This window comes from Scleropages formosus, chromosome 17 (assembly GCF_900964775.1).
Source record: "Scleropages formosus chromosome 17, fSclFor1.1, whole genome shotgun sequence".
In the NCBI taxonomy this organism is placed as follows: Eukaryota; Metazoa; Chordata; class Actinopteri; order Osteoglossiformes; family Osteoglossidae; genus Scleropages; species Scleropages formosus.
The window spans coordinates 10,567,755-10,593,492 of NC_041822.1; the positions used below are offsets into that span (position 1 = coordinate 10,567,755).

Here is a 25,738-nt window from a genome sequence, read left to right on the forward strand (position 1 = left end):
GACATTGCTTGCCACCTTTGGATTTCTACCCAGGTAGATAACACATAACCTGTTAATTATCTGTAACAGTGTAATGATTTGTAAGATCTTGATGCCAAATGGCATCTTTTTCTAAACTAGGGGTTACAGAACATGCATATATTTTTTGAAGACATGTTTTTAAAAGGCTACCTCTTTCATCCAACCTTTAATATGATATCTAATTTCAGATTTTTTTTTTTCTTTCTCTCTTTAGGTTCGGCGCCACAAAATTGTGGCTGCGAGGTTCTGGGTGCGAACACCTTGCATTTATTTTGGGCACCAATGTATTTCTTGGGCTCCTTCACAACAGAACTCCGGGTTTCTCTCAAAGTGGCTGGGTGGCCCCGCCCAGTTCCTGACAAACACAGAAGCACTCCACAGCCAAAAGACCACCTGCCAAATACAGCTTTGCACCAGTGGCCTATTCAAGCGAAATACTGCTGGTGTTTTATGAGACTGCTATAGCTCAGCATAGTCCAGGAAAATAAAAGTAAAGTTTTTGCATCTTGCATGTTGAGGAAACGGATGCCTTGAGAATATTTGCAAGGACACTTCTGAGTTTCTGTATCCTCAGTTACATGGAAGGTATCAGTAAAAGCCTGTTCTGCTTTGAAACCCTTTTTAGTGACTAGTCTGCTGGAAAAAAAAAAAAAAAACATCAAAATGTATTAAACTTTAGGGCTGCATTCCTGTTGCATCATGGTAGCCTTCTGTGGTTCATCCATTCATTGTCAACAACCGCTTGTCCCGAGTGGGGTCAGGGCGAGCCGGAGTCTAACCCAGCAACACAGGGTGCAAGGCCAAAGAGGGAGGGGACACACCCAGGATGGGACACCAGTCCATCACAAGACATCACAAGACACCCCAAGCAGGGCTCGAACCACAGACCCGCCACACAGCAGGCACCGGCTTAACTGCGTGGTGAGAATATCAAATTCTGCATGGGTGACATGCTTTCTTTCTCTTAATGTTGCTGCTCACAGCACAGCATCTGCTCCACCGAGATTCTAGAGGACTAGAAGTGAATATGGGCAAAAAGTAGGTTTGAATCTCACCTCCAGCTGTAATTACGCCGGAGCAAGATACTTACCTTAAATTGTTTCAGTAAAAAATTACGCAACTGTAAAAATGAGCTAATAATTGTAAGAAGGTGTAAAGTGCTTTGGAGAAAAGCGAAAGATAAATGTAAATGTAATGGAAATCTCCTACGCTGCTTCTAGACCAACAGTATATACCCTTCTAGACCAAAAGCCAGAGCATGCTACCTGAGAGGACCAACAGCAAAACCAAGTCCTACTTGTAAGTTATAAAACATACCTCACTCACTAACTGCCTCTCCAAATCAGGGTCACTGTGGTGCAGAGCATATCCCAGAATCAAAGGGTACAAGGCCAAGTAGAGCATACCCTGGATCAATTAACTCCAAAGTATCAATGTAACATGTATAATAGTTGCCATGAGTAGTCTAGATATGAACATAAAATTTTGGATTTTTAGACAGCTGTAGAGCATTCCCTGTAAAGGGACAAAGAGCTTTAAGTGCATAGGGAGCCACTAGGACAAGTATGTAAGAAGAGTACAACTGCAGCTCATCCAAGAACACTCATTAGAGCAGTGTAAAGGTTCACTTCAGATGTGAAAAAAACATGCCACTGAGCCTTTGACATCTGCTGTACAAGCTCAACCTCAGCACATAGAATAACGCGAAAAAATTAATCAAAGCATCTTTCACATCAGTACTGTAATGCGGAACAGATACCCCACTCACAAAATAAGGAATAAATATGGTAATGCACTTTTAATGGTCACTCTTCAGTGGACGTGATGCCCTTCCAAAATGCAACATCACATAAAGCTTCACAGAGACGCAGGACAGGGCGATTCACAAATGCGATATGCCTAATTTTCTTCACATTTAACTAAATTACTTTATGTGTGTGTACTTTAGTCTATAAAATTATCTGCTACAAACATTTTCTTAAAGTGTGACACATTGTGTAAATTAATACATTTTGGACTTTGCCTTCAAATGAAAAGTCAATGAAATTAATTCACAATGAACAATACACATACAAAGGTCATCCCCCTCAGATAACCTGGTATCACGGAAATGTTTTCTGGTAGACACCTGATATTACACTGTGCATTTTTACTGTGTGTGTGCGCGTTTGTGTGTGTGTGTGTGTGTGTGTGAGTGCACGCATGCATGTGTGAGAGAGAGAGCCATTTAAGCACTGTGAAGTTGTCAGAGGTGTGACAGCGATCTGATGTTTCATCCCACAGCAGTAACAGACATGTAATTACAAGAATACCACTATTGTTGTATTATTAACTGGGGCGTCACTAACATTTCCCCTCAGCTGGTTCTCTTTAAAGCTCAGCAGTCACAGGCTTTTTACAAGTAAGAGGTTCTAATGAAAACCAAGTACTGAATATTGATTGAAGATACTTGGTTATCAATTTATTTGCACATTTGCTGAAGGATAATGGGTTTTCAGACAATGAACTCCATAGACACATTTTCCCTCTGAAGTGGCACACTGGACATTATTTTATAGGGATGCAGAGCTTTCATATTCATTTGCGTTCCCACTGTTTTGTCGCTTTGAGGAGACACAATGAAAATCCAAATAAAAAGATGTAGTCCTAGTGAGGAATGTATACAAATTTACAAGACTAATTTATACATGCATTGTACCATGCTTTGCAGAACTATAAGAATTTATAAACAAAGCCCAAAATTAGGGAAGGTAGTTGCATTCTTTTCACACGGCCTTGTTTTAAAAAGAACAATAACAAAAAATTTGTTAAAACCTATTTAATTCTGTCTGCTCTGCATAAGACTGATATTCTATGCATTTTGTTCACATTGTTCTGGACTGAAAGCTCAGAATTTAACAGGCTAAGGCAAGGTTAGGTCATCAGCCAAAACAGTTCTTAGAGGGCAACCCTGTGACCGCAGTCATGGAGTCACTTTCTCCACAGGCCCAGCAACTCCTACCACAGCTTTAGCTGGGATCATCGCCACGGTGTTCGCCATCACAGCTTCCCCTGGAGACAGTCAGCGGATGTCTGGACGTCTTGGCCATTTCATCATTTTACCCTCTGCTCCTTTCCCGACTCAGGCCCCCTGTTCTCTCCCACTTCCTTCCCTTCATGCGCTAGCTATTTTTAGAATGAAAAAAATAAAGAGTCGGACCGTTAGCTGGTGTCAAGTAGCCATTAGGCACAGCAAAAAAAAAAAAAAAAAAAAAAATACAAGCCTCACCCCACTGCTAAACTTGTTTCATAGTCCTCGCTGTGCATTATGGGGAATCCAGGATTCTTGGGGTTTAATGTGGACAAATGCCAATTCACATGTTGTACCACAGAGGGAAGGCAGAGAATATATGATAAAAACTGCACAGTAGCAAAAGCTTCATGGTGACCTTTCTTCGTCGCCCTACACAGCTGAACCAACAATGCTTGAGAAATTCTGCTCCCTGCATTGTTTCTCCAGGTCTAACTCAAACCCAGAGCAAAAATTCCTACAGCAGATCTAATGAACTGGTGCTAAGGCAGACTGAATCAACAAGGAACACTGATCACGCCCATTGTGTCAACCTGTCGTGCGCCCCTGACCCATGAAAGATTCATCAGGTAAAAACTGAGTTGCATCATTATTCTCATTCTGGGGTCGCAACTTGGCTTCCTTGATCAATAAAAGCACTGACTGAAATCAAACTCTTCCCCCAAGGACCAGGCATATTACTGCCTTATCTGTCCTATCAAAGGACAACTTCCTGCTCAAAAGAAGAAGCAGGGTAACAATTCTTCTCTAATAAAAAACAATGGTGAGCCACCGAACTGTATATACCGTTTTCCTATGACAAAAGAAATTCTACATTATTTTCTGAGTCGGCCTCCAGTCTAATAATAGCACTTCCTTTTGTAATCATTATTTTCAATGAATGGAGAACATACTCGCACACACACGAGAACAAAAATCAGTTCATACGTATCACTCCACCAAAGGGTATGAATTGCAGAAAATAATCAGACAAAAATGATATGTCAATGTAAAAATGTGAAACATTATTGTGCAAAGTGCAAAAACATTAATTTCACATAAATTCATTTGCATAAACAAAACTTTACTTGTTGCAAAATCATTAACTTTGTCAGGTGTCAGAACACAATCCCCCTTGTGTGGCAGGAACCAAGAGTCCATTGGAAACTCAAGTTCTCCACACTGTATTAGGTGGGAATTTGTCATTACAGCACCTGTTCTCAGTCCTCCCCACACTTCTTACATTCACCGTCTCAGCTCTCTGAAATCCATATTGCCTTGGACTTTCATTGAATGCAGCTCATCGATCCAGAAAATGTAATCAAGTGCTGTGGTGATGATGCAGGACATCAGCTGTTTCTCAGGCCTAAAACTAGTCAGGAACAGGCTGGTTTTGTGTCCCAACCAAACCACCTGCTTCCTGCGGGCCTCTCACTCCCTCTACTACTTATAGGGACTGTAGGGTTGGGGTAGAGGAAAGGGCTGGCAATGCAGGAAATTCATCATGGATATACAGCCCTTCACCCATTTATATTTTTCCCCCATTATCTGGACTAAAATAGACGTCTGCCGGGCCGCCCTTTCAAATAATCTCAATGTGGATTCCATTATGGTGGCTCAACAATAGCAGCCAGTGTTCTGAGACAAAGCCATAACGCCTCAGAGCAGATCCGTACCCCGGACCCCACATGCAGCCGACAAGCACAAGGGAGGCTCTCATCCCAGAAACTCACAGATGCCCCTGAGGCTGCGGTCAGGGTGTGAGCTAGCCAGGTCAGGGTGAGGCCAGTTGCTGTCAACGTCTCTATCCTGTTAAAAGAGAAGTTGTGACCACTTTATAAAATGAAACCAACAGCTTGTCCAGGGTCCTTTCTCTCTCGAGGTTATGCAACCATGGATGTGCTAATCAAAAACCTGCACTGAACCCTCTAAGGACTTAACTGTACTTCTGCAAAACAAATTTATAAAGCAGGTGTACCACAGCAGTACTCAACAGGCACACAAAATATAGAATCTATGGAGTTTGTAGAGATGACTATATAATAATTAAACAATACCTTTGAGATACATATAACAACATCCAAAATGTTCAATACCTGCATGGTAGAGACTAAACAAAAAGTTCTTTTTTTCTCAAAATAGGACAGAAATTTAAACATTCCCTTACATACAGAACAGAAACCTTCAGTAATATTTAAGCATATGTAAACTTAGTTTGAAGTAACAATTCTAAGCCTACTTAACCACAGATTGTCAGGCACAAGGTACAGAAGAATTTTCATTGAACGATTCCGTCCATCACTCACTCCAGCACACAGAGTCAAGTCAAATAAATACATTGCAGGAATTTTTAACCATACTTATAAAAGCCAGCTCTACCTTGGGAAATAAATACCCGGACAATGAATGAAAGTACCATTGAGTCGAGTCTGACTCATTGTGACCACTCATATGGTTTCCAAGGCAAGGGAGGAACAACTGTTTTGCCAGCGACGCCTTCTGTCCATGTGTGGGGGGGATCAAACATGGGGAAAAGCAGGCAAACTTCAGAGCCAGAACCGGACTTGAACCCCACACCAACCACATCTCCCTGCCAGCACAATACCAAGGCAGAAACAAAAGATCATTGTTCTTTCGTATAGTTATGTAAACAAATTTGCAGCTAAAACAGCTAAATTGCAGCTAAATTTGCATGACAAAACAGTACTGATAAGGGCTGTGGGCAATAGCGTCTTTGCCTCCTATGCTCTGCTAGGCCTGTGTTCAGTGGAGCTGAACTGCTGACAACAAACAGCACAGCAACCTCACAGCACATCTGAGGAACCTTCATAATACACTTTGCAGTGATCATTAAATGCTGATGTTCCTGATGCTGAAGAATAAAGTCCAAAAAACAGGCCTAATATTTACATGAGTTACCAACTCTGCTGGAAGATTTAAAAAAAAAAAAAAAAAAAAAGACAGACAAGTATAGGGCTATGCATTTGAATGGATCTGTAAACACACTGGCCGGAAGAAAATCTGTGCTATTATTTTAACAAAAAAAAAAAAAGTGTGTGACGTTGCAGGATGTGCTTTGAGAAAAAAATATGTTCATCTTGCTAAAGAAAACGGTTACCAGCATAAATAAATTGTTTCTATCAGACTGCCTGCTGTATGTGGGGGGGGGGGGGGGGGGGGGGGAAAGAAAAAAAAAAACCCCTAAAATCTGATCACTCTCTCTCAGGAAAGCCACACCATCACTTAACACTCACATTTGGCACAGGACCATTTCAGTCCCTATCTTTCATTCATATTATTATATGCCACCTAATGTGAACTTGAATGTTACATGGAGTAGTGGAGACTGACCCACAACTTGGCTGCAGCCAAATGTAAGACAACATGTGGAGTCTCTAAAAGAGACATCTGTCCAGAATTCACTTGGCTTTCTCATTCACAAGGCAGAGATCAGCCCAAGCACACGTCACTGCCTGTTCTTACAGTGCCAGCTGGTCACCGTGGCAGACGATAGAACAGTACGCGCGCGTGCGCGTTTTTCATGTTCTCAGACAAACATTACACAACTTATTTCTGTAATGCAAATCTGAGCCGCTGATTTTTTTTAGTATGCAAGATGATTATTTGTTCCCTTGCATGGACAAAACACCAGCAAAGCTGCAGTGTAAAATGATGCTTTTCTGGATTATTCACTCAAAGCACTCTTAACATAACAGTTCAGTTTACATTATAAAATATTGCTTATATGTATTCTACGATTACTATGCTGATATGGGTAATAATTGTATTTGTCGGCACGTGCAAGAAGCTGTCTGTCAGGCAGCCAAAACAATTACCATCCGTTTAATCTCTTATCTATTTAAGGGCAAAAAAACATGTAGAAACAAAGTACAAAAACCTACATAAGATTGCCAAAGTGATGCCTAACAGGGGAGAGTGTAAAGGTATAAGCACTGGGTATTTCTAGATGACATGAAATGAACAAGACTTGCGGGAATTTAAGAACCATCTTTCAAAATCTCCCTGCCATCATTAAAAAGCGTACCATTCTTTCATTCACCGAACTGTCCTCAAGCGAGTAAAGCTGTAATCTGTCATTTTAAGGCAGTTTACAGTAATCTAAAACTGTTATAATACAGGATTCTAAAACTGCAATGTGAAATAAACTGTGTTAGATTTGCATGTTAGTGTTTAGCCGAGTCTCCAGTGTTGGGTTTAACACATTACCCTTGCACTAATAGATCCAAGTTAGGCCAGGGTACCTAACCACTGAAACACAGGCGGTCTTAGTGGAAAAAGAAACGTAACAGAGGTTGTTGCAGTTCATATTAACATTTGGCGTGGAAACATTTCTCTTTTTAAAAGACCAGCCTTTTATTTACTTATACATATTGCCATGTATTTCTTCCTTTCTTAGTTCCAGTACTGATGTATTGACATAGAAGTAAGTCTGCATCCATAACCTTTCTGTGCTGTTAGTATGCTAATGTATAATCATTTGTTATCTGTGATTATTTTCTGGACAAAAGCATGAGCCAAACAAACCAATGAAAACTAGTAGACAATTTTTTTTTTTTTTTTTTTTTTATTAGCTCTGGCTTGAAACACTACAGTGCCTCCTACATGGGATGCCATTTTCTAGTACTTGCAAGCCAAATGAAATAAGATGCAAGGAAAAATGTCCAAATGTCAATTACGTTATAACACTTCTTTATTTCTCCACCTCTGGATGTCCCTTCCAGTATAGTCAATCTAATGGAGTCCTAAGTAGTGGATTAAACAAAAATATATGCACACATTGTGTTCCATAAACAGCTGCAACATTAAACCCCTAAACCCTCAGTGAGCATCGCTGCACTTGAAAGAACGCAGTGATCATTACCAAGCATAACCAGGCAGCCTCATCTCCATGTATGAAAGACCTCACAGGCAAGTGTGGATTTTCAGCGCAGTTTTGAGAATCCCAGTTGCTGGATGATTGATTTACCTAATTTTGCATTCAATGACCCAAACTATCATCATCACTTATTTCTTATCCACTCCATCATCAATTCTGCTGCCTTTCAGCTACAGGAAACTTCTCCACAAGGGATAAAAAAAGAAATTGTCGCCAAAATCAAAAGAAATTAAACTGCTAAGCCTATAGACTTTCAAGCTTAAATCGCAAGGAAGTCTCATCAGCTAGCTAAATTCCACCACACATTAAATCTGAGCATATGTGAATAAATCCTGGCTCTCTGATTAAGAAGACTATAACTTGGCCAAAAAAATTGTACGCATACATGACTACTTTACTGCTCTAGCTCACTGAAATGTTGCCAGTTTAAGTGGGGTGTAGAGCACCTGGTGGATGCTTAGACCATATGTTCCAGAGGTTAAGGTGAAGTAAGTGGCACACCTGTCAACTGTTCACTTCTTTGTGAGCCAGATTTGACTTATGGGGCTAGAGCCTCAAACATTTTGTGAGGGTTTTCTGGGAGCCACTGGCAGACAGCTCAGTGTGAGATCCATAAATCTTTGACCTCAGAGAACTTCTCCCTTGTCCTGAGTGAGGACAGGGATGTTGTGTCAGAATGGTCCACCTTCAAAACCTCAGTCATGAACACCATTGCTAAAAGCTGTGGTCTGAGGGCAGTCGGTACCTCCAACTGTGGCAACCCTGGTGACCCATTGCTGAACACTAGTAGTTACTGAAGTTCTTAAGTTGAAGAAGGAGGGCTTCAGGGTAGAGCTTTTAGGGGATCTCTTGATTTGGCTGAGAAATACTGGAAGGTTAAGAGGGACAGAGCATTGGCAGTTGCTGAAGCAAAAACTCAGGCATGGGAGGGATTTACAGAGGCAATGGAGAAATAATCCAGAGTTTTTCTGGGAAACATTTGGTGCCTCAGGAGGAGAAGGCATGATCCTGCCCAGACTGTTAGTAAAGTCACTATGTTGATGCAAGGTATCTGTACTGGTAAAGTTACCAGAGCAGATGAGATTCAGCCAGAGACGGTAAAAGCACTACAACTCTGACAGGGGGTACTGCTCAAACATTTTTTTTCAATGTTGCATTAAAGGTAAGTAAGGTACCTTTGGACTGGACCACTAGTGGCCCCTACATTTAAAAAGTGGGACTGTAAGGCATGTTCCAACCACATCAGGGGTTCACAATCCTCAGGCTCCCTGGCAAAGCTTATGGCAGCAGTAAGAGCAGGTGTGGCCTGAACTCCCTGCAGGTTACAAGTCCATGAGTCTTGGACTCTACCTGCTACCCAAGGTCATTTTAGTCCACCAGATAATTTCCATTTCTTTCCATACTTAAATTCTGTATTGGATTAATTTCACCAAATCAAAAAAGTGATTTGCAACCATATTGGATGAACCTGCAGCTCCACTCTGAAACAACTGAATAAAGCCAAATGCAACATGAGTAAGCATTGCAATGGGCTTGTAACAAAATGCTCAGTAGTCAGAACTGACGCAACTGAAATGTGCAGGGAAACTTAGAGGGACCACTCAATATGCATTATAGCTCTTGTTTGTTAATCCAGAACATCCACTTAGGTTTTCTATAAGTTTATAAATAAAAGTTTTACCAAGATCATTCATGACAGCTTTTTGTCCAATACATTATCTTAACGTTCATTTGTACTGTTGTACTGATAGAGTGAGATCCTCTAAGGACCGCACTAGTTGGCTCTTACACTAGTGACCTGACGCCCATTACGGATAGCGCGCCAACCACCAAAATTAATGGGCTGTAACATCTCATTGTGGGCCTAACAAAAAGGGCAACACGCTCCAGTGGAACACAGCACCTCAGAGAAACAGAACCCATTTAAGAAGCATTTCAGCTGAGCATCGCAAACGAGCCCTTGGGCTCAGAGAACTGACAACATTGGACAGTTTTGCTGTCAGGAGTGGTGGTGACAGGCACTGTGAAGTACGTGTCTGGACAGCCCACTGAAAGAGGCTGGTTGGGCTGCCCCTAGTCACCTCTCCAGAGACCTGTACAGTGTTCCACCAGCACACCCAGAGAATGTCAGAACCCAAAACCCATCATTTCTCACCTCCAGGAGAGCATCCTCCTTTTTGTTTGAAGCCTGACCTTGAGCCACAAAGGGGCTGCAAAGCACAACAAGATGGAGTCTCAGAGGAGCCTTCCAGGATGAAACTCACACACACACACACACACTTTCAGAACCGCTTGTCCCATACAGGGTCGCGGGGAACCGGAGCCTACCCGGCAACACAGGGCGTAAGGCCGGAGGGGGAGGGGGACACACCCAGGACGGGACGCCAGTCCGCCGCAAGGCACCCCAAGCGGGACTCGAACCCCAGACCCACCGGAGAGCAGGACTGCGGCCCAACCCCCCAGGATGAAACTCTACAGTCTGTAATACTTTGTGAAGGGTAATGTTTCACAAATGCTAAAATTGAATGATTTATCAAAAACCTGTAATTTACCCATGAATAAAAAAAAATACACAACAGACAAAGGGTTAAAAAAAAAAAAAAAACCAAGCCTCTGACACCTAGATGGAAAAAAATCCTACAGAACAGTCATCAATTCTCTGACATCTAACAAAAATTAAACAATTAAAATGACATTTATTGCTAAAACTGGAATTTTCCACTATAAAAAGAGCAATTTATAAAAAAAAAAATTATACTCATTAAAATGTTTGAATGTCTACAGGAACATGAACAGAGAAATCTGCCACATTAAAAGGAATTACATTCAGAAACTCAGTATATTACAGTTTAGGGATTTAAAAGTACAAAAACATAAAAATGGAAACAGGATCACACTCCAAGTACATTACACACATCATGCTGAACCTAATCTATTTGAAAAGTTTCCAGATACAAAAATGTGTTGATTTTGTTTCTCCACAACATCTGCTTATGTACCAATACAGAATGATTATTGAAAGGGACAAGTACGGAATATCCAAGAATCTACAAAACAAATCATTATTTTATGAAAATGTTGTATGGCAACTTCATTAGAAGAAACCAAAAAATAAGAGTTATGGATTTTGTGTTTAAATGAAGCAAGGAAACAAATTCAAGGCTCCCTACCCCGTCAGATCGTCCACACTCCTTTGACATGCTGAGTCAACTAGTTGGCCCAGAAAGCTCTGATCAGAGCCACCTCATCTATTAAAAATGCACACAATAGGGTATTCATTCCTTCAAAACTGACAAGAATGTAACCCTTTTTCCCAAGGAGCCAATCCCTTCCTGTAGCTTGATTCATACCCTACCAGAACACAGGGTGGAGATCTGTCTGTTTGGGGGATCAGAAAGACTGGAACAAAGATACACATTTCATTATTTACATATCCAACATAGCCATGAAATAATTGGCAGGAAGCAGAGCTTCGGGCTATTTTAGGATTTTCTGATGGCTTTGCAGAGGAGAACACCAATCTTGTTCTTTCTTAGATGGATGGAGGATGAAAGGGGCATGGTGATGAGGAAGGAGTGAGTGAGCAGCTCACAGCAGCTTTTGGAAAGCACTCTGACAAAAATGCCTCTGCACACAACATAATGTGTGTGTCGTATTTAGCTGGTGCTAAACTCTGTCGACACCTGCACATGCTCGGCAAGACAATGTCTGGCTTCATGCAGTGCTGCTGTAAACCTCCTTTTCTGGTTCCAGATGTTTCTTGAGGGTTGGTGCAACACGGAGGGAGGAGATACATAGTTGTGCCTTGTCTCCCTGCACCAGACAGGAAGAATGCATTGTGTCTCTAATCAAGGCTGGAGACCTTAGCAGATGGGGGGGGGGGAGGGGGGGGGGAATGGGCCCTAAAAAAAAAAAAAAAAAAAAAAAAAAAAAAAAAAAAAAAGAGCTCTTACTTAGAGAAAGAACTGTACGCACTTAAAATAGGCCATTTAAAAAGAAAGAAGAAAGCTTGTAGGATTTAAGTCTTTTTGATGAAATCAACAAATACGGTCTTTGACAAGCTCTACAGGGCAGGCTATGACCTCACAATAAATAAATTACAAGGTAGATGAGTTGGTGCATTTATGGAGCTGCGATGGGACATTTATAATGGGTAGGCTAACACTATTACCTCTTGCTCTAACATGTCCATTGAATCATCTGTCCAAGGCCACCACTCCATACCTCTACACTACTTCCACGGTTCAGCTAAGACACATCATCGGCCACTTATCTTTCCATGAAGTAATGAGGCACAATACAGCAGATAAATCTATCGTACCAGTCAGTCCAAAAAATTCCCGATTTCTCCTCTTATAGCACTAGAAACTTCCATTCATCAGAAGCTTTCCTACTGCTGCAGACATCTAACATTTACATCTTCCTACTGTAATTTGTAATACCTCATACTTTTGATTTTTCTGCTACTAATGTATAATAACCTTGAAAGTTTGCACTAATTCTGAAGTGATCGGCTGCTAAACATGAGTGAGGTGTCATACTGAGACATTCAAACTGATTTAGAGCAGCAATAAAATGCATTTGTTTCATTTTAACCATCATTTAATTTTACATTAATATTTAAAGTATACAAAATGAAGATAAATCAAGACTTGCTTATTTTACAAAGGTTAACACAAACCAACATTTTATATATAGCCTCCCACTTCTGCCCTTATACCTCCAGAGGTGCCAGTAATGGGCTTTAAATTAGACCCTGCGCAACATCTTGTCACTATAATGTAATTAAAACAGCCGCAGCAGATCAACTGTTCTCCACACATAATGAGATTGGATGACATTATCAGACAATTTGTGGAATGTAAAGAAGCCAGGGCAGCCTGGATACTAGAACACAACTAAGTGTGGTCTGAATAAGCACTATGTTGTACGGTGTGAACTGAATACTTTATGGTCCGATACGAATATCTCCATACTGGAAGACAGTTCGGCGTTAGGGCATCAGGTAGTGGAACAGTTAAAAGACACGGACTAACCTGGAGAATATCAGGTCAAGCTTCAATCTCCATTACTGACACAGAACAGTTGTGCAAGATACCTTGAACAGTTATAGTTTTAAAAAAAAAAAAAAAAAAAAAAAAAAAAAAAAAAAACACACTAATTGTATAAGGAAATTAAATGCTACAATTAACTTTTGATTGAAGTGTCAGTTACATTTAGTCATTTAGCTGATGCTTTTCTCCTGAGTGAATAACAATGACTTACCCATTCATACATCTGGGTAACTTTTACTGGAGCAATTTAAGGTAAGTACATTGTTCATTGGTATTGCAGCAGTAGGTGAGATTCAAACTGGCAACCTTCAGATCTAAAGACAGCAGCTCTAACCACTATGCTAGCAGGTAATAAAGGCCAATCAGAGCACTCTTCTCAAAAGGTTTTTAAACATGACCCTAACATTATGAATATGTTACATTAGTGTTCACTGCAAACTGATTAGAAGGACCAAACAATGGCCCTGTCAAATCATCACGTGCTCATTAGTGTGTCAAGTTTCCCCACTCTGTCAACCACAGTTCAGCTAATCTAACGTTGTGCTCCCTACCCAACTTCTCTTTCCATCGAACAAATGAGACAATATGACCATTAATAAGAAATCCAGAGGGTTCTATACAGATTCTTTCATTCTAAGCTTGAAAGGACAAGGTACCTGCGTATCCCTCAGGTCTGCAGGGTGCTAACCATTACATGAGCCTTAGGGCCACAGCAATCCAGGTGGTGAACACCAGCAGAGATGTGTAAATGACCTCCCACTGAACCACAGGTGTGTGTAAAAGAAGTCCTCCCCCACCATGTGGAACAGGAACTTAATGGACTGCATGAAACACATAAAACACATCATAAAGCAGCAACTTTGACAAAGAGTGATGCTGAAGTAGCGTTCTAGCCTATGCCTGCTTTAAACCACCATCTCATGGTTGTTAATGAAATATTAAAGTGAACAAGACACACATACCACCACAGTCAAAACAAGCGGAGTAGGGTGATCACCAATATCACACCAATATGCCAACACATTACTATTGGAAAACATGCTTGAGAGCAGGGACCTACAAAGAAAGAAAGAAAAAGTTTGTTGCTTGCATTCCCCCCCCCCCCCCTTCCTGACAGCAACATAATGCCATCAGCAAGAAAAAGTCTAATGTTGCTACTGGAACCAGGGGCCACCAGCTTCTTTGGCAAGTCAGCACCTCATACCAGCTTGCGTTGCATTGCACAATACCATATTCATACCTGAAGTTTAAAATATATATATATATATATATATATATATATATATATATATATATATATAGTGACACTGATACACTTAAAAATGTAAAAATGGGACAAGAAAGGTTAACACTGTAGTCTAAGGACTCAGGAGAAACACGAGGGACGACTGGAACCAAGTATAGTGTTCAAGAAATAAATGTTTAATGACTTCAGGAGTACTGTCTCTGAATTTGCTTCTGTAATTCATTAACCAAAGTTCATTTCTGATCTAGCAGTCTGAATCCATGCATTTGTTTTAGCAGAAGCAAACAGTCCAAGGCCTGATGATGTGCTGCTGCATATGACACACTTGCAATGATTCTTGGGTATTACTGCACGTAATGCGTTTGCTACCATCATTTGGTGACAACAAGGAACTTATCGCTGCATTATGTCAACCGCTCTCAACAAGCCAACAGTAATGTGGCTGATCCAAGATGATGTCAACTGATCAGATATTCAGACACAGGGGTACATCTAGGGCTAATGTATAACCCCACATCATTGATTATCTGCACCATGGATTCATCAGCACTAGGTAAGAGAGATGAGACACGAACCAAACATATCATTTCACATAACACATACACAGCATGACACATATCAAAACAAACAATTTCTCCACATCCTTATCAGGTGACTTGGTACGTTTAAATCTTACTTCTCACACAGGGGACCTATTTGCAACAAGAAATTTTATTCAGGATTCTACCCTGCTGTATTAACACAGCCCACTAGCTCTTTTAAAACAGAAACTGTCACTGAGCAAATACTTCAGTCTTTTATAAATAAACATTAAATGCTCACTACTATATCATTTTCCTTTAAGTAGCAGGAGGCATTTTGCGTAAATGTGATATGTGGCATGAGTAAATCTTCTACATGTCTTCTTGGTCATGAAAAATTAAATTGTAAATTAAGTATTAACAGCAAAATTAGCACAGAATGAATCACACTTATTAAAGCTTACAACTGCAGCATTTTAACATTCTATGAAGAGCATTGTGTTTTCCTTCCCTGATGAAACAAAGGAAAAGAAATCCAACACTGCATCCAAACTTTGGAACATGGCCTCAGGAAGTTTTTGGAAGCAAAGTGGATAAACACACCCCATAGGTCCAGCAAAGCAATGGGGTTAAAACTGACGACAACAATCTATTTCATATTGATCAAAAACCAAATAAGACAGGAACAATAAAGAGCGCTCCAAAAACACCACAGAAGCCAAACATCTATATACTGTACCCTATTTAGAACTTAAAACCAATAAATACAAAAACCACACAAAATTTTGCTAACTATGAATTGTGTACATTAAAAAACCTAAAAGATTTTCACCTCTCTGCTGTGAGCATTATAAAGCCAAAAATGCAGTTGTAAAAGGCAGAATAATACTAAACATACACACCATGCCAACGCAACACAGTTGTTACACAATTTGTGTCATGACAACAAATACATTTCAGCTTGCCATCTGGAAATGCAAGTGTCTTTAAATACCATGCATTAATCAGTACACCCACATGTTTTTTAACCTTGGACTTAGACAAGCAAGCTAGTCAGCTGCATAAAGATTTTAAAATTCCCTATCTTCTTTTAATCTTCATCAGAGTAGTGGACACCCTTGACCAGACACCTTTCTCGAGCCTTCTGCCTTAGAATAATGTTAAGACAGTCTTCTCTAAACTATTAATCCATAGTCCCTTGTCAACTTTGGTCTCCAACAGTCAGTCCCATAGCAGCCCTAGTCAGGCTCACAGGAAGTGACAACATACCACTGATTCGAAACTGAGCAACACTATACAATACCTGTTTCTGCTGAAGCATCACCTCAGACAACAATGAATCAACTAATCGGATGCGTCCGGGAAGACTTTTGGGACCTGTCTGTCAGTTGTTTCTCTCATCCTTTCCTCCCCAAATAAACATCACTATGTGGGGCACTGTGATGCACAAGCTGTCAGCACCAGCAGTAAAATGTTAATGAAACATATGGTCATTTAACGCACCCCAACCCTATTTTCCATAACTGTTGACACACAGACACGTTCTTATGCTCAGTTATCCGCTAAAATGGCAAGGTAGTGATATTTCAAGAATGCCAAACAAAACCTTAGACAAGAGATCTGGTATTTGAGTTACTTGCTTTCCTTAAATGAGATGCACTAAATCCATAATATCTAATAATTATGTGTAGGAAAACACTTAAGATTGTCAAAATATTTTAATCAGATTACTACAGGACAGTTAATGAGATATTTCCTACTGAAATTTGTGCGTGACAGAGAGAGTGTGTTATACTGATGTATGGATGAGTGATCCATTGTAAGTAATGTATCTAGCAGTGTAAGTCACCTTGGTGAATAAGGTGTGTGGGCTCATAACACTAGATAGAGTTCATTGGAAGTCTCTTTGGAGAAAAGTGTCTGCTGAATAGATGTAAATTGATTTTAGGTATAATTCACACTTTTGCTTTTAGGCTGTCTCAAAAAAACAAAATTCCACAAATAAACTCTTACCAAAAAAAAAAAAAAAGAAAATACAAACGCTGTGCTTGTTGGATGAATATTATAGTGTCGCGTGAAAGTGTTCTGCACTCCTGACTGGCGAGACGGCGTGTCAATCAAATGACAACGGACGCCCCTCTTTTGAACTAGACCTGAGGCTGAGGCGCATCAACTTTCACCTTGTCAAGGTGCTTCTCCAGTGATCAGTAGCCACCTTTACTCATCGCTCTTCCTTCCTACATGATAGTGAGAAATCCTAGTCATCCTAACAGTAGTCCTCAGAGACACAAGTTAGTCCAATTAAATTCAGTGCCTAACCGCCACATTAACTTAATAAGAAACGCTTCATCTGACTACGCTGACTGATTAACCTGTGACTCAGGAGAAAATTGTTTTATGTAAAGCAAGACACCGGGCAGCGCGAAACTAGAATTCTCCTGGGACTTGACTGCCTAAGACGAAGTGCGCGGGTTTACCTACCTGTGACATCTGCGGCCTGAAGTTGATCTCCTTCAGGTCCACGGAGCCCGGGGAGAGGTTGTGCAGCACCTGGCACAGAAGCACGCCGTCCCGGAGCGCCTGGGCCAGGTCGAAGACGGCGGCCGACGGCCACACGACCCGGTGGTTCGCGGGCAGCACCTTGCAGTCGATGAGCCAGCGGCTGCACTGCCTCCACTCCTCCATGATGATGATGTCGCCGGGGACGGAGCGACACAGAGACACCGGGCAGGCAGGGCCTGGAGCCCGACAAGACTCGGCGCCAAGTGTGAACTCCGGCGGCACCAGAACTGCAGCGGGGAGAGTTAGAGGCGCAGGGAGAAGCGCTTCTCTCGCTTAGCCAAACGACTCATTGTGAATGAAAAGCGTCAACTTGTAGTCCTCTTTTTATTTAAGGTGAAGTTAAGTCTTTCCCCTCCTTTTTGTTTCTGCTGGACACAGTTAAGCCTCGACGAAGTTCTGCAGCGCCTGTTCCTCCGCTCTACCAGATAATTTCCCGGCTGGTTTTACACATTCGGCGGGAGAGTTGCCGACGCACGTCGCGCCTCGAGGCGGGCTGCCTGTGGGGGGTTTCCCGCGGGACGCTGCTCCGCCGTCGGACAATGAAGCGGGACGAGCTGTGATTCGGACACGCGGCCGAGCGCGGCTGTCACATACACACACACCACAACACTCCCGCCAGGCGAAAACACCGACCCGACCGTCCACTTCTCAAGGTTCGCGGTGGGAAAACAAGGGTCCTACAGCAGAACTGCGGCGCGAGCTGACAAGCGCGTGCGCTCATGTATAACAGGGGTAACAGCACCGCCGGTCACTTCAGGCTCCGGGAACAAAAATGGGTATCTCCTCCTTCTCCTCCAGCACACACGTGTTGTTACTCCTCACCGCACAAGTTCTGTTCTCAAACATCTCATCCCAACTTGGAAGGAAAAAAACGCTTCACTCCGCCGACTTCACCGCGTTTTATATCATCCTTCCTGACTTAAAAGGCTGTGAAGTCTTACGTTCCATAATAAGAATGTGCTCAAGTTTAGTCAAAGTAAAAGGCCGAAGCAATTAAGACCCCTCAGTAAATCCACTACTAGTCTAGTGTATTATCTTTAAGATTATTATTCTCGTTTCCTCCTCCCAGCACAGCAACACTCCGTCTCCCCGGAGTTAGAGAGCCGAACTCGTCGACTCGGAGCCCGGTCGCGCGGTCTTTGCGGGAAACGTGAACGCGCTTCACGAGCGGGAGGGGCGGTAGGCTGAGAGGATGTGAACGGAGGTGCGGCCCAGCGCGCACACGTGTCAGAGCCTGTGGGAGGGAACGGCTCGTGGTGCTGTTCGCGCGCCTCGCTATCAATAGCATTCATGCCCGGGAGGACCTTCAGCTTTCCATCGCTTTTCCAGCTCGTAAAGAGGCCTAGCAACAATTCCTCTTTAACCCATTTCACATGGACACTTGTTAGTGGAACAAGTGGTGCGTACTGTTAAATATTACAAATGTAAACTGTTTCGATAATCATTCCTTGTGTGTTGTTACTCTTTTTTTAGGCGCTACGTGCGTCACTTAAAAAGGTCATACCAAATTCCTGAGAATTAATTATAATTTCATTGAACCTCATCAAAAAACAAATCGCATCTCATAGGCTTTATGGCACTGCTTTTAAAATAATTGTATTACCAGGGATAGACGTTTAAGTAAGCAAGCGCATCGCTACTTATCAGAAACAAACCCTTTTCTATACTGTGAACCTTCGTAACCTCTTCATGTTAAAAGTTTCCAGATCACAAACATATCCTGTGAAATGTCGCCACCTCGTGGTGCTACAATAAAGGCTGTTCCTGTATACTATTGTAGGGCTCCCGCTGCACGACGCTGCTCTTCTCCCAAATCTGCTGCGTATAGCCTACTAATGCATGGGGTATATCATCTCAGAACATGACACACACACACTTTCTGAACCGCTTGTCCCATACGGGGTCGCGAGGAACCGGAGCCTAACCCGGCAACACAGGGCATAAGGCTGGAGGGGGAGGGGACACACCCAGGACAGGATGCCAGTCCATCACAAGGCACCCCAAGTGGGACTTGAACCCCAGACCCACTGGAGAGCAGGACCAGCTCCAACCCACTGTGCCACCGTGCCCCCCAGAACATGCCAAATAAAGTAAAATATAAATATGGATCAGCATGTCATACCTGAGCAACTGAAAAGCACATAGACCTGTGTTCAATTAAAATCTCTCCTGCCTTCCTGTTTCGCCTCTGCCACGCTCTCCCTTCTGCTGTACAGTTCTCAGATCTATCAACAGACGATGCTACTAACATTTTGCTCTCTGCCCTGTCTTCCTTCCTTAACTCTCTCTGTCCCCTAACTTCCAGACCAGCATGCCCCAGTGCCACCCCATGGGTGACATACATTACATACTAACAGGACTAAACTCTGGGCTGCAGAGCGAAGATGACGAAAATCCAAGACTCGCATAGACCTGGATGTCTACAAACAACCCTTAGCTACTTTTCACTCTGCTGTCTCTTCAGCTAAAAAAAAAAAAAAAAAACACACAACACCTTCTTCCACAACAAAATACAGTCTGCAACAAAAACCACACAGTCTGTTTGCCACCTCCTCCTCCCTCTTCTCTCATTGCTGATAACTTTGCTTTGTTTTTCAGAGACGAAGTCAACGCAATCACTGACAAGTTCTCAGCATCACCCTGCCCTGTTCACGCTGGACTTCTCTGCAAGGACATGCTTTCCAAATCCAAGCCACTCTCAGAATATGAAATCTCCGACCTCCTGATATCACACAGAGCCACCACCTGCTCGCTAGATCCGATCCCATCGACACTCCTTCAGACCATCTCCCCGCAACTCCCCAACTTCATCTCCAAGATCATCAACTCCTCGCTCACCTCTGGCTCCTTTCCATCTGCCTTCAAAACTGCTCTCATTTCACCTCTGGTAAAGAAACCCTCTCTGGATCCTAACTCAGTCCAAAACTACAGGTCAATCTCACTCCTCCTCTATCTGTCTAAAACTCTAGAACGGGCAGCCTAAATTTCTCACCTGGAACCATATCCTCGATGGATATCAGTTTGGATTCAAAGTTAGTCACTCCAAGGAGACCGTGCTCCTGGCAGTGTCTGATGCTTTCCAGTCAGCTAGAGCGGCCTACCTCTCCTTGGTCCTCATCCTCCTTGACCTGCCTGCAGCATTCAACCACCAGATTCTACTCTCCTCTCTTAGTCAGGCTGGCATCAAAGGAACGGCACTAAGATGGTTTGAGTCCTACCTATCAGACAGATTCTATCAGTGGTCTGGTGGGGCTCCCGTTCTTCAGCTCTCCCTCTCTCAACTGGTGTCCCACAGGGCTCGGTACTGAGTCCTCTGCTCTTCTCGATCTACACTGCCTCCCTTGGCCCTGTCATAGCCTCCCATGGATTCAAATATCATTGCTATGCTGATGATACCCAGTTCCAACTTTCCTTTCCACCTGGAGCTTCAGACATTTCCGTGCGCATCGCTGCCTCCCTGTCAGACATCTCTGCATGGATGTATGATCACCACCTCCAGCTCAATCTCTCCAAAACAGAGATCCTACATTTCCCAGCTGGCCAGTCTTCCTTTCATGATCTCTCGATCAAACTGGACAACTCACTCATTGTGCCTACCTCCTCGGCTAAGAGTCTGGAAGTGATGATTGACTCAAGTGTATGTTTCTCTCAGCACATCGAAGCCACAACCTGGACCTACAGACACATCCTGTATAACATCCTCAGGATCTGTCCTTACCTCACAACTGACTCTGCCCAACCACTTGTCCAGGCCATGTTGACATCCCATCTGGACTACTGCAGCTCTCTCCTGTCTGGCCTTCCCACTACTGCAATCAAACCTCTGCAGCTGATACAGAATGCCGCTGCCCGAGTTGTTTGACTTGCCAAAGCGTTCCCATGTATCTCACCTCCTTGTCTCTCTGCACTGGCTTCCTATAGCTGCCCGGATCAAATTTAAGACCGTGGTTATGGCCTGCAAAAGCATCAGTAGAACTGCTCCCAGCAATTTACAAGACTTGAGCTCCGCTACACCCCAACAAAACTGCTTTTCCACATCTACCCACTTGGTGATCCCACGCACAAAAGATAAAGCACAGAGGTTCTCGGTTCTGGCTCTGTTGTGGTGGAATGACCTCCCCCTCTCACTCAGAACTGCAGAAACTCTGTCCATATTTAAAAAGGGTCTGAAAACTCACCTCTTCCAGACTCACTTCACCCATCGTCTCTTAAGCTGATGTAAGGTGTAAATGTTCATGCAGTATAACTTTAAGATCATGCCCGGATAAACCTTTACACAGCTACTCCTGTAATGTATATGTTGATACACTGTACATCTTTAAGAAAAATCACCAGGAAGGTGATGAGGAATTGTTGATATTCTAATAGTTTTATGCAACTACTCATGTGATGAACATTGGTGCATATGATGAAAGAAACTAACTGTACTTAAGAATCAAGTCTGGAGGTGTCTTTCTCCTAATGTAATGAACAAACTGTATGTTGTATGAGATGTACATTGCTTTGCAGAAAAGCATCTGCTAAATGAATAAATGTAATTCATTTTTATAGAGCGCTCCTCTCACACCGTGATGCAGTGTGCCGAACAAAGGATCAGAGGCATAAAACAAATAGGAGGTTAAATACCTTAAATTTCTTACAATAACTATGGCATCGGTAAAGCTGTAAGTAAGCCTAGTGGCCAGAAAAGAAAGGAACAAAAAAAAAAAAATGTAATCGAATAGCAAGGGGACAAAAAAAAAAAAAAACTCTACAGGTCCAAGCATCAGCGACCTCCAACCTCTCCAGTGCATTTTAGATAACAAAGACTTTACAGCTATTTATAAAATTGTAGCTAAATGCTAATAACTTGATATCCCAGTTCACAGAGGCATGTCTCGTCTAGCAGGGCAGGCACTCATGAGCTTCTGTCCACATGGAGTGCTGGTGTCAACAGTCTCTTTTTTCTCTGGGTGCTTTAGATTTTCCAAGGTTAACATTAAGATACTAAGATACTATAATAAGAAACAGTTTAAAAAAAAAAAAAAGAAAAAAAGAAAAAAGTCAGGTGATACCATGCAAGTCAACTTTGTGGAGAAAAATGATGCAGAGCAAGACATTAGTGCAGAGACCAAATGGATGCTCTATAACTGTTACATTTCACACTTGTCTTATTTACATTTCACATTCATTTAGCAGATGCTTTTCTCCAAAGCGACTTCCAAAGAACTCTATGTAGTGTTACCAGCCCACACACCTTATTCACCTCGGTGACTTACACTGCTAGATACACTACTTACACTGGCTCACTCATCCATACACCAGTGGAACACACTCTCTCCGTCACTCACACACTATGGGTGAACCTCAACAGCATGTCTTTGGACTGTGGGAGGAAACCAGAGCACCTGGAGGAAACCTACATAGACACAGGGAAAACATGCAAACTCCACACAGACTGAGCAGCGATCGAACCCATGTCCTCTCGCGCCACCCAGGCACTGTGAGACAGCAGCACTGCTCACTGTGCCACCATGCTGCCCCACTTATATCTAATCATTACTGTATTCAATGTATTTCCATACTATTTCTGCTATTTTACTGATGTGATAAAAAGTGGGTATGCATGCTATAGTGCTGTACGTACATTATGGCAGTGGAACAAGTGCTGTATATTTTAAGCTATTTTTTGTGTGCATTTTTCCCCCCATCATGGGTGTATTGTCACCTTGTTTCTCACTCTCATTTAGCGGATGAAGATCACCTGTTCTACCTTGTATACCAGTACAGTTTCTTGCCAAAAATAAAATTCAGAACAATAAAAGCAATAGCTTTTTAAAAATCTGAGTTTTTAAAAAAAAAAAAAAAAAAAAAAAATCCTTCGTGTGCGAATCTAGCAGCGTTTCTCCAGGTATAAAGTGTTTCATGGTGACACGTGGTCATGCATAAGCTAAGCACAAAATAACGCGCAGAGGGGTGCCGTATTGTTGTTTAGTTCTACATATGAGGGTTTCCTCAACCGTTAGTGGGAAGGTGCGCGGCGCTAGTAATGTGGAGAGTGGCAGCCTAGGACCATGTAAAGTGGATGTCGGGTAGGCCTACTGCCTTCTTTTAAACAGCTCATATACTTAGGTTCTCTCGCTGTGTTCTTTTCTTGCTGTATGTCTTAAACTCTTAACAATGGCAAATAATCTGGAGTTTAATTTTTTCCAGAAATGACCATTACTACAGTGTACATTATATATAAATACCTGACACCTTTGGAATGTATATCAGCAGAAAAAAAGCAATTGATGATGTAGGCTGGAGGGGTGCAGTGGCGCAGTGGGTTGGACCACAGTCCTGCTTTCCGGTGGGTCTGGGGTTCGAGTCCCGCTTGGGGTGTCTTGCGACGGACTGGCGTCCCGTCCTGGGTGTGTCCCCTCCCCCTCCGGCCTTACGCCCTGTGTTGCTGGGTAGGCTCCGGTTCCCCGCGACCCCGTATGGGACAAGCGGTTCTGAAAATGTGTGTGTGTGTGTGATGTAGGCTGATGCATGAACACACGTGGTCAACATGAAAATATTAATAATTGTCTTACTTTTGAAATAATCAGTAGTTAATGCAACACTGTATACATATTCCATCAGATATATGAACGTTGGCAGCTGCACAACAGTCAAAATGTAGTTACTAGGAACCGTTACTTGGGATTATCCGCTGTTTCCGCTCGGACGATAATGCAGAAGGACGCTGTTGCCAGGAGCAGCAGCATTTGTACAGTATCGCTGCGCGAAGATGCACTGGACGGAAGTCAGTCAGTGATGCGGTCGGGATTTTAAGCAGCTACGTGAACATTCGAACCGCTTCGTTATATAGATGCAGACAGTCCCGAATGCAATTCTACAACCTAATTGGTGACAGGACGTATTACAGTTTTAGAGGGCGATAAACCGGCGGATTAGAAGCGAGAGTGGGTGTTTGCAGCGCTCCCGTGCAAGTCGCTCCGCGTCGGAGTGTCGTTTTTATCGTGTTACTACTGGAGTGACCGAGTTCCCTGCGGACTCACTGAGCTCGGACACGCACGGACTGAGCACCGCAGTTCGTTCTCGAGACATTTCTTTATATATATATATATATATATATATAATTACCTGCTCATATTTATACTTGGTGTGGCACTTCATCTACCGCCGGACTTGTTGTTGTTGTTGTTTGTCCATCAAGCCACGCTGCGCCGAAAGCTCTACTTACTACTACCTCTAAGTCTACTCTTCGACCAGGAGAGCCGGAGACCCGTGGAGTGCAACGTTCTCTTCTGTCTGTCTGGCCTCTTCGCTTCAACCATCCGCCCACCGTCGCCTTCCGTTCTTCCCTGGCCCGTCCAGAAGAGAAAAGAAGGGGCCCGGACTCCGTAACTGGGGGGCGAAGCGGTGCGGACCGCGCTCCAGCCGTCGCTCCAGCCAGCCAGCCAGCCAGCGGTGCTCCACTCCAGCTGCGGCGCCATGGCGGAGCCGACATGAGCGACAGAGTCAGAGTGCCGCTCGCGGACAAAGCCCTGTCGGAGGGCTTCGCGCGCCTCAGGTATCGCGACACGTCGCTCCTGATCTGGCAGCAGCAGCAGCTGGAGCTCGAGCGCGCGCCTCCCGCCACCTACCTGAGCCGGAGCCAGAGCGCGTGGTACAGCCAGTACGGCAACGAGGCCGTGGTGGTGCGGGACTCGAGGAAGCTGGACGCGCGCGGAGAGAGCGTGGCCTCCAAGGTCTGTTCGCTGATGTGACGGAGTGACCAGACGAACGGGCCGTGACACACGTGTGTGTGTGTGTGTGTGTGTGTGTGTTGTGGCCCCTCGTCGTATGCTCACAGCACGTACTACGTAGCTCTCGAGGCGCCGCACCTCATTTTCAAGCTGTCTATTTCGATGACATCACTGCGCAAGCCGGTCGCTCACAGTGTCAGACAATCATGAGCTTTGCGGCGATGATGATGATAATAATTACTTGGCAGGGAATTCGTTCCCTGTCCGCTGAGGATCGTAGTACGTAGCTTTATAAACTAAGGGCACTAGCAGGTTCTGAATGTGAAGGTATAAATTTGTGGTAGTAAATAATGTAGGTAAAATGTACAGCGTGATATGACATGTCACATGATGCTGAGGGTTTCTAGGCTGGGTGTGAAATGGACTATTTAACATCTTCAAGCCCAGGGTCCGACGCAGATGGAAAGCAAGTTCTGAAAGCTTGTATGTATGGTCATCGGGAGGATCTGACATTGAATCACCATGTTTTAGTCACCACGGGGTCTTTTGATCGCTTTCGGGGAATGTCCCGTTAATGACTCACAGGGAGCAGCTGTCTGTTAACGTGGGACGAGCCTGTGTCCGGTCACAATCCAGAGCAGTTTAAGGCAACTGGAGAATACTGCGTTCGAGG

General features: G+C 43.2%; 2 protein-coding genes across 5 annotated transcripts in view; one reads left to right on the forward strand and one right to left on the reverse strand.

Moving 5' to 3' along the window:
* The window catches only part of LOC108938612 (guanine nucleotide exchange factor VAV2-like), a 103,959-nt gene extending 84,880 nt beyond the window's left edge, over window positions 1–19,079 (reverse strand). For all 4 annotated transcript variants that reach the window (XM_018759357.2, XM_018759355.2, XM_018759356.2 and 1 more), the window contains exon 1: window positions 17,270–19,079. In XM_018759357.2, coding sequence (XP_018614873.1) covers window positions 17,270–17,473 — 204 coding nt within the window. In that variant the 5' untranslated portion in view covers window positions 17,474–19,079. The remainder of the gene's footprint in view (window positions 1–17,269) is intronic.
* A 5,014-nt stretch (window positions 19,080–24,093) lies between these two features.
* On the forward strand, window positions 24,094–25,128 carry brd3os (BRD3 opposite strand). The gene has a single exon (XM_029259453.1). The coding sequence runs from the start codon at window positions 24,826–24,828 to the stop codon at window positions 25,084–25,086; it is 261 nt and encodes an 86-aa protein (XP_029115286.1). The 5' UTR covers window positions 24,094–24,825; the 3' UTR covers window positions 25,087–25,128.
* Window positions 25,129–25,738: the final 610 nt, after the last annotated feature.